At 43.1% G+C, this 10,045-nt stretch overlaps 1 protein-coding gene across 1 annotated transcript in view; it reads right to left on the reverse strand.

Moving 5' to 3' along the window:
• The window catches only part of adarb2 (adenosine deaminase RNA specific B2 (inactive)), a 292,008-nt gene that overhangs the window by 12,787 nt on the left and 269,176 nt on the right, over window positions 1–10,045 (reverse strand). Inside the window, exons 6-8 of the mRNA XM_032504062.1 lie at window positions 9,547–9,698; window positions 6,859–7,027; window positions 2,609–2,790 (exon numbers count right to left, since the gene is read on the reverse strand). Of these exons, the coding sequence (XP_032359953.1) occupies window positions 2,609–2,790; window positions 6,859–7,027; window positions 9,547–9,698 (503 nt within the window). The remainder of the gene's footprint in view (window positions 1–2,608; window positions 2,791–6,858; window positions 7,028–9,546; window positions 9,699–10,045) is intronic.

The raw sequence follows: 10,045 nt of genomic DNA on the forward strand, positions 1-10,045 counted from the left end.
TTTTGTGAGAAGTCTGTGTATATTCCCATCTAATTAGATTCAATTTGGTTTTGATGATGCAACAATAATAACTAACTCCAGTGAAATTATTTGAAACTTAGTGAGGACTAGATTAGGACTGGATTTAAAGCTGATTCTGGTTTCCAACTTCGGCCCAGGTGTGACTGTTGAAACACCGACGGAGACCACTTCTCTCTTTGATGCTTTATTACAATCAAGCATCAGTATAAACATGGGGGGGGGGGGGTAGCTCTGCTATGGCTGTGTGTGTGTGTGTGTGGTAATTAAAGAAATAAATAACATTGTAAAGGCTACCATACACAATGCATGGGAATCATATATGCTAGTAAATAATAACAATAAACCCACTATTAATTACATTATCTTAATGAGCACGTTCAACAATCGCCATTATATCGAATCAACAGCCAGGTGCAACCTAGGTAACAGGTGCAACCTAGGTAACAGGTGCAACCTAGGTAACAGGTGCAACCTAGCTAACAGGCTAACTTTTAAATTAGTAAGAACTACAGACCAATACGGGAGTAGAAAGTACCGATATTCGTGTTAAAATGTAAGGAGTAAAAGTAAAAAGTTGCCAAAAAAAGAAATAGTAAAGTAAAGTAAAAATATCTGAAAAATCTACTTGAGTACAGTAACAAAGTATTTGTACTTTGTTACTTCCCATCTCTGGGTTTAGTGTCCATGAATTCCAAAAATAAGTGTAAAAATCGTATGGGGGGGCAAAAAGCGTCAAATGTAAAAGTGACAAAAATGTCGGAAAAAGGGTCAAAAAGGAGAAAAAAAAACAACTTCACATAAGAAGAAAAATAATAATAATGAGCAGAACAATAAGCGGAAAAAACACACAAAACACTACAGCGCAAGATGTTGAAAAAAGTGAACACAAGGGTTAAACCAACTATGTACTCACTGCAAGGTGTATTATAGTTAAAGGGAATAACTTATAATAAGTAAATATGATTAATGAACAAATGGATTGCACCTGAACACAGGTCTCCAAACATTAACTGCAGCCTGTTAAATCTAAAAGCTCCATTCACGACAACTCAAAAGGACTCCATTCAAAAAGCCATTGAACAAATCATGAGAAATGCTCGCCGAGGCCGTGGTTGGAGGCTTCGGCGATGAATTTGTCCCGGCGCTCATCACCAGAGGACAATTCGGTGCAATTATCAATCTTGATGAGGCTAGGCCTCACAAAATATTCATCGTCGTGGCACCCAATTACCCAGAGCAGAGCCCCGCAATCCCGTGCCCTTCAAGAAGTGCACTTGAAACCTGATAAAAGTATAGTAGATATGGAGAGTGTACTAGATTTACCCATTGTGCACATGCATAAGATAAGATAAGATAATACGCGGTTATTGTCTTTGTGATATGGGATTGTCAACAACAATGCTGTGCATCTCGGTCCCTCAGACACTGACTGGCCTAGATCTGAACTGACGGCTGATGCAGTTTCTACAAGCTGGGTGTCGTTCGGATTCTCTTCCAGCATCCATCTTTACTACAAACGAAAAGCCCCGGGTCTCAGCGGAGCCCCGGAGGCAGACGTGTCAGACAACTTCATGGCTGTTGCTTGTCTGGCTGGCACAGCGTAACTGTGGAGAAGCAGGGGTACATGCATTTGTTAAGTGCGTGTGTGCGTGTGTGATTGTGTGTTACATGTGGGATTTGTTGTAATTCATTTGGCCTAGAGCAGACATATTTATTAAAAAGAACCTCTCAAAAATAGATGCTGTGTGCGCATGGCCAAGGATCTCTGTGTGGGATGGCCCGTGACGGGTATGTTACGGCAGGAGGAAAATAGAAAGCCATTTAGATGGAGAATATAAAAATATTAAGGGAAAAAAAAACAACAGAATACTAAAAGATCCAAGCAGTCAGTCAACCGACCTGGGATCTTCCTGGTTTAGTAAGTTTAAAAAGTTGGTAGAAGGCAACACAGAGATAAAAGAGGAGTGAATGTGGACACAAACACGCCTCCAAATGACTGATAACGTTGCTTATCTGCTGTATGTGTCAATACATAACTTTTTGCCATATCAACCTAAAACATGATAAAGTATCAATGCTGTGTTCACAGCTTGTTTCTACTAACCCCAAGTAGCAAAAAAGTCTTTAAAAGATCAAGAATTAATCTGAATAAATATAGCTGAGCAATCATGCAGTGATTTTTTAACTGTTATTCACCTTAACCTTCTATGAAAAGGAAATATATATTATATGAGTCTCATTCCAAGGTACTGCATTTTCAAAATATCAAAGAGGAAACAACAACTAAAGGGTCACATGGAAAATCTGGGTGTGCATATGTTCGTCACTTATCAGGGAAACTGACCAAAGCAGCAATATTTCCAATTTTGCACATTTTTTTTCAACTTCTTGACGATTTAGAAGCCACTTTAAAATAGAGACCAAGCCTCCAGCATTAATACATATTAAAATCCTTATAAGGACTCATGAATGAATTTCATTGTGCCTTTTTAAGGTGTAAGAAAACGTCCCTAAATTGATGTTTTCCAATATGTAATTTGTCTAAATCCCAGTGAGACATGTCTGACTGTCCGTGTGGAGGCCGTACCGCTGAGCAGGGGCTGGTTGCGTCGGTGCGTGGGGGGCAGGGGGCCCAGGCGCTCCTGGCGCTGGTTCAGAACCCGGCCCAGATGGCCCGTGTGGCGCAGGCTGCCGACGGTCACGCTGTGCAGGTACACCGGCTCCACAAAGTGGCTCAACAGCGCCCCCTGCAGGCCGAGGATGTTCCATCTGAGGGGCGGGAGGGGTAAAGAAGAGAGAGGAAAACGGGGAGGAAATGTAGAGGAGGAGGGGACGGTGAAAAAGGAGGGAGAAGACAGAAAGAAGAATGGCAGGGAGAGCGTTTGTGGAAATGCGGGCGAGGACGAAAGAAAGAAGAAGGTAGGGTAACAGTTGGGGGGGGGGGGGGGGGGGGGGAATACACGGGAAGAGAGATAGAATCAAGGTGGGAAAGGAAGAGAAAGGGGGTAGAGAGAGGAAGGTAAAAAGAGAGAGAGAGAGCGGACAGATGTGAGAGCTCAATGACAGGTGGAGACAATTTGATCATATCTTGATGTGGGACGTGATGAATAACAGCCAGTGGACGGACAACACACACACACACACACACACACACACACACCACCACCACACACACACACACACACACACACACATTTTCCCTAGTTCAGAGACGCAAACCATCACCATCATCTACAACAACACTGCCAAAGGTCAGTCCATCAGCATTCACTACATGAAACGACACATTACCATGTGTGCATTCATCAGTGCCATCGAGGTTAATGCACTGCACGGGGCTGCAGGCAAGCTTCTGTCGATTGCTCGATGCGAGGGGCAATCACCTCCGGATTTGTTTAGGGAGGTCCACGAGTGACACAAAAATCACTGTGGGGCTCATCCCGCCAGCCGCCCCGACGCCTGATACCGTAGCCAGCTGGTCGCGTGCCACCTACTTTTCGAAATCCCCTTCTATTTGAGCAGCAGATGCTAATTCCGGGATGGAAAATGATAATTACCGTGTTTATTATCATTCCTGCCCTTCATTGAGAGAGAAAGCCCGCTGTGGGCCTGAGTTGTGTACTCTCCGCCGCGCTGGACTAATGAACTTACGCGAGGGCCAATCTAAAGCTCGACATTACGCTGCTAATTTTTAGATAATTTGTTCTTTTTTTTGTCAATCAATGTCTCTTTATCACGGATGCAATTACAGCGGCTGCCTGTTTTTTTTTCCCCCCCTTCTCTCTCGCCGACTTAATAATCACTCATTACGGCTTCTTTCGCTTCCCGAGCAGTCAATTAACATCAATGGCTTTTTTCTTTTTTTTTGGGGGGGGGGGATGACTAAACGGGCTCACCAAGCAGCGAGCGCCTGCCTATGCTTTACCTGCAATCTGTCAGCCGAGATCGGAACCTTCTCTCTCAGACACAGCGCTCCACCCAAAACTGAAATAGTTTAGCCTGAAATATTAATTTACCCAGAAAGCGACACCATGAATCAGAAACATCTTCTAATCTCATGCAAGAAAAGCCAGCCATCTGGCTCGGGCGTGTAAATTTAAAGAGAGGAGACGGCCACCCATCATTTACAGCCATATAAAAAATTTAAAAAAAAAAAAGCGGAAAGAGGAGGCTGTGGAGCAAAGAGAGTGCGTCTGGCCTGGCGGGATGGAGATGGGGGGGGGGGAGGAAAGCAGGGTGTCCCTTCTCCCTCCGCTGTCACTTGATTTTTTGTAAAGTAATTGCTTTCACCCCCGTTGGTGACCTGGGTAGATTTAATCACACCATCTCCAGCCCTGGCCAACTGAATCAAATTGGTCAAATTAACAGCGGCTCCACAGGAGAAGGGTTCACCTCTCTCTCTCTCCCCCTCTATGTGTGTGTTTGTGCCAATCCTTACACACACACACACACACACACACACACACACACACACACGCACACACAGCTGTAGTCGTGTATGGCTTAGTTGGCACGGAGCGGTGCTTACTAAGCTAAATTCATGGGTTCAGGTCCTGTTGAGGCCCAGCCCTGGCAGAAAAAACTGAGACTATATTAAACATTGATTTCAGATATGTTGGAAAATGCAACATCAAGAAGTGAAGAATTACTGTTGTTGAGTACCTCCATTGTGCGTGGACTATTTTTAGCCAAGCTGGCTCTAGGAATGGCACTGCCTGTTTGTCGGTTGATTCGACGGTCCACCATTTTACAGTAATCCATATTAAAATATGTCATCCAATATATCATTTTGCATGTGTGTGTGCGCATAGATGTCTCCCTCTGCATGTGGGGGGGGGGGGGATTGATACAGCATAGTATCGCGATATTTTCAGTAGCATACTGTATCGACACACAGGCGCCAAGTATGGATCTTTTATTATTTATTATATGTGTTGGTCAGTTTCTTCCATTTTATATATATATATATATATATATATATATATATATATATGAACAAACAAATGTATCTTTTTAGATGAAACAGATGTTGACAAAGTTTTGCTTTGGGGACGTCATTTAAAATTGGGAAAATTTTAAGTGACGTTGGAAAAAAGGTTAGACATTGCAATATATCGCAGAATATTGCAATATCTTATCTTATCGCAATAATATGGTATCGTGGCATAAGTATCGTGATGATATCGTATTGGAGGAGTCTGCTGACCCCCCCCACCCCTCAGTGTACACTATGATATTTACAGCGACACAGCACTGGAATAATGACATTATTTCACCGCTTGGCCCTGCCAGCAAGCCTACAGTTTTTTACATTTTAAAATTCCTGTGTAGAAACTTTGCTCTTACATTTTGGCATGTACATGGAAAGGAAATAAATAGTTAATACATAAATACCCCACAGTGGGTAATACGTCTCCGCTAGAGGAGAGTCACTCCTACAAATCTGGAGATTAAAACCACGATGAGATTAATGCAGAAATTCATTAGAACGGGATTACCCGTTTAAAGTGACATATGGGAAATCAATAATCACCGCCTGAATTACAAAACAGGTTATGTACAGCATGGCTCTACATACACGTGCGCTAAGGTAAATATCAGACCAACATCTACGTGGCTCATGAAGCTCATTTAAAAAAAAAAAAAAAGCTTTATTCAAACAGGGATCACTCCTTCTCATAAGAAAGTTAATCTCCCAATAAAGTTAACCTGTCAATCAATCCTTTCACAGAGACCTCCTGGGTGAACGGAGGTGGTGTTCACATGGGTTGTTGGGATTTTTATAAATAAACTTCAATGCTCTGTAGTAGTGGGATCAATGAGAAAATGATATTTAAGGGCCTTAGCTTGACTGTTTTCTTTGCATTAAAGGCCCAGTGTGTAACATCTTTAGTTCATTATCAAAATCTGTGTTGCCCCTTCACAAACGTGTCCTTTTTTTAGGAATATTGACCACCGCCATCAATTCCAAGTATTCCTAGTGGCTTGAAATTTGACATTTCCATTCTCACAAACTGGGGAAGACGCTCCATAGTCGTGCTCCATCTTGAAATACGTCAGCCGGTGAGGGACATAAAGCACATACTGCTCCACCTTTCCATGTTTTCACTTCCACATGATAAACTCACAGCTGCTGCTAATGCTGCTAATGGGTATCGTCGCTTCCCGGCCCCGGCAGGTTTGAAGGAGGAAACATGGAGGAGCACACGTATTCAAAATCCAAATTTCAGGAACAAAAATCTTTTTCTTTGCCCAGATAAAGAAAAAGAGCAAAAGACCGGCTTTTTGAAGCGTGAAGGCTACCGTAGCTGGAGCTGTAATGCGGACTTTGACCCGCGTGGCGCGAGAGAGCTGACTGCGATATATGATCTCAACGCTAGACGGCAGAAATTCCCACACATTGGACCTTTAAGAAAAATGTTGCACACAAACAAAATATAAAGTCTGAGTTAAGATTGCAAATGGTGAACAAAGTGGCTTCTTTTGTTATGGTTGAATATCCAACCGGCATAGTGTCAGCAAAAGACAGTAGGGACAGCATTTTGTTTAAAAAAATTTAAATTGATTTTCAGTTTAAACTCAATAAAAGAGACCAGGCTCTTCCAAGTATGACTGTTTGAATTGTTTGCACGATGTTTACAGACAATATATCTGTCCAATTTAGTTTGACCCACTTGTCAGATAACAAAATCAACAAGTGAAATGAGACAGAATGTAATATACACGTATAGAGTTTTGATTTTAAACACAAAACGGCCAAAAAACACATAAATGTAACCCTAAACCCGGACAGTGAGAGCTTTCTTGGATGCAGAAGTGCAATCCGACAGCACTGACCTGGTGATCTTGTCGGTGCAGGACATGGTGATGAGCTGCTCGCCCTGTAAGACCCCGTCCCACGTCTGGACGGGCCCCCGACATCGCACCGGCACCGTCCCCTCGCCCGACTCGATTTTGGTCCGCAGGTGGCCGCGGTGCTTCCTCACGCGGCGCCTGCTGCCGTGCACTGCCGACACAACACGTCACATGATGTCATTTGGCATTACACCGCTTTGCCGGATTGCCGATTCAATTAGCTATTAATGAAGTCCGGTTATTTCTAAATAACACAAAGCCCCTTCAGATCTCATCACGTCAGTGAGCAGCCAAGATTCATTTTGAAGACTTCTAATCAAATTTACTGAAAAGTACCAAGTCACAAAGACAGCAGGTTAAATAGGCTGGAAACAGTCAACGTTTTCCAATATTGCTTTGAATATTTTATAGAAAACAATTATGTAGAACACATTCTCTCTTAACTCGTCCATTCTCTGCCTAATTAGGGACGGTCTCAGTTACTAATTATCGGTGTTCACATGTAACCAGCTCCATGTAATTAGAAAAGATGAATGTGTATCCAATTTTATTGTCAGCCGATAAACAATAAAGTTGTACTTTTATCCTTTCCCAGCAAAAGTTTAAATGAGGTTAATAGCTTCATTTATGGAATTAGATGTGTTATCTTGGGGCCGTTGACTGCCTAATTGTTAATGAAGTAAGCATTTGACTGGATGGAACGAGCAGCCTGTGGTTTGGAAGGAAGGAGAAAGGAAGCATTTAGCTGGATTTAGGTGCACCCTCGATGAACTTAGGACTAATATTAGGTGGTGTGACGTTGTACTGTAAAAATACAACAGTACAAACCTCGGCTACGAACCCCTGTTGGGGCGTTTTCCCATTACATTTTTCTATTACATTACATTGTATCTCTTTGACTCGGCCACGGTGCCCCATCCTCCTTTTTGTGAGAGGCGAGCGTGGCTGGGCGTCATAGCGACTGCCGTGACCTAACGCGACACACACAGACCCCCCCCCCCCCCAGATTAAATATGTGCATCCCATATATCGTTTTGCATACGTGTTGTGTGTTATAGATGTCTCCTCTGCATGTAAAAAATGCTCCCGTGTGTACACATCGGAGGCGGGAGAGCAAAGCTGTCCCGACACCGGCCGACCCGACCGACCCCCCCCCCCCCCCCATCTGTCGCAGCAATTCTCTCCAACCAATCAGCAGTCTGCAGGTTTTCACGTCACCTTTCGGTCTCGCCTTAGCTCGCTTGGAGCCTCGACGGAGGTGGTACTAATAGAATACTACTTTTTACTATACAATTTAAGCAGTTGCATATTTTTGTATTCCCATCTTATATATATATTAAAATATTTGTTCTTATATTTTATTCCTGTTATTATTGTTGTCATGTATATTGTATGTATGTATATTGTATCCTAGTATTTCATTTATATTTATATTCTGTGCTGTGTGACTGATTTGGCTGCTGTAACACCATCATTTCCCATTTTATCGGGATCAATAAATATCCATCCATCCATCCATCCATCCATCCATCCATCCAAAGTACCTGTTAGCAGGTACCAGGGACTTTTTATCATAATGGAAAACCAAAAAAGGCGAGTAGAGTAGAGTCGAGCAGGTCCCATGCGGTGGAAAAACGCTAATAGTAAGAGCACAGGCTCTCAATCTGTTTAAACCACTTCCATGTGGTTTCCTGTGGGCCTACAAGGCAACATGGCCTTTACAAATTTAGCTTAGTATATGCTATTCATACAAAGTCTACATAATATTTAGGAAAAGAAAACTCCACGCTTTCAGGAAGAAGGTTGCATTGAAACAGAAGCACTGGATACATTATAGATAGTTATTTTCTTACTGCCAGTAAAATGACAATATGGATGTGTCTCTAATAAGGTGACCAAGTGTACGTCGACATTCAGTTTTAATAACCCCTCGCTCCTCTAGGCTTAAACTCTTCCTTCTCTCTTCCTCCATGGCTGTTGCTTCGGCGGATGTGACAGCAGCTAAAAATTAAGCTCTGACTTACAGCTCAGAAATGTTTAAGAACAGTCAGGAAAAGGTACTAAGTCGTTTCCTAATCTCGGAGAGCGCGCTGCAGAACATTTAAGAGGTTTAATGACCAAAAAAACCCCGTCAAGTTCAAAGGCTTCCGCAATGACAGCGTCATCTCTTCTCCTTCTTTCTTTCCATCCTGACTGGTTTTCAGGACAATCTCGCCATGTGCTGCACTGTAGCGTATGTTCACAGAGATGAATAGCAGCTTCCGTCTGTGATGAAAGGACGGGGGCGATATATACGTTCTACTGATGGAAACTGCAGTCCAGAATACATTTCTGAACTCGTAGGCTACCACAAAAAATGCCGGGCAAACCTCAATGAATGTACAATTCCTTTTCAGTGGGTAAGCAAATAAAATGTCATCTAGTCAGCAGACGTGGCTGAAAGAGACCATAGACGCGATGTGACATGAAAAGGATGCCAGCTTCTTGACAGAAAGTGTCTGGAGAGGGGAAAAAAAATAGCTGCCAGAGAAAATGATCTCTCTATAAACCTGAGAGACGGACTGAGAGAATGAGATAATGAAGAGAGAACGACTGTAATAGCATTTCAAAGACATGTTATTACAGTGAATCTATGTACAACAAAAGAAACTGAAAAGCTTGGTGTCTTACAGTCTGTGGTGATTTCATAGGGCGAGTTGAGCCTCCCGTCCCCACACGGCGACGTGCTGATGTACATGTGGAAGTGGACGTTGTCCCTCAACGTGTAGCCGCGCTCCTTGTGCCGCACGAATATCGACTCCTCCCAGTCCTCTGGCCTTTTACTTGAGGAAGAAAAAAAGGCAAAGAAAAACAACAAATACGAGGGAGATTGATGAGAAAGGCGGCAGCATTCATCACAGCATGGGAAATAGATTTCCACTTTTCATTCCCAATGATGAAGCGAGGCAGGGACGGAGAGAGATGGACACCGGCCCTCTCTCTCTGACCACAGTCCATTCTCCCGCCGTGAGACCGACATTACTCAGCCTGTCCAAATGTCTCAGGGGAAACCGGGAGAGTGAGGTTAACTTGTGCTCTGGACATGATTTGCATTTGAGTCCTGAAAGTGTCACTGTGAAAGTCAACTTAAGGCGCCCATATTCTGCTCATTTTCAGGTTCATAATTGTA

The sequence above is a fragment of the Etheostoma spectabile genome, chromosome 22 (genome assembly GCF_008692095.1).
Source record: "Etheostoma spectabile isolate EspeVRDwgs_2016 chromosome 22, UIUC_Espe_1.0, whole genome shotgun sequence".
Taxonomy (NCBI): domain Eukaryota; kingdom Metazoa; phylum Chordata; class Actinopteri; order Perciformes; family Percidae; genus Etheostoma; species Etheostoma spectabile.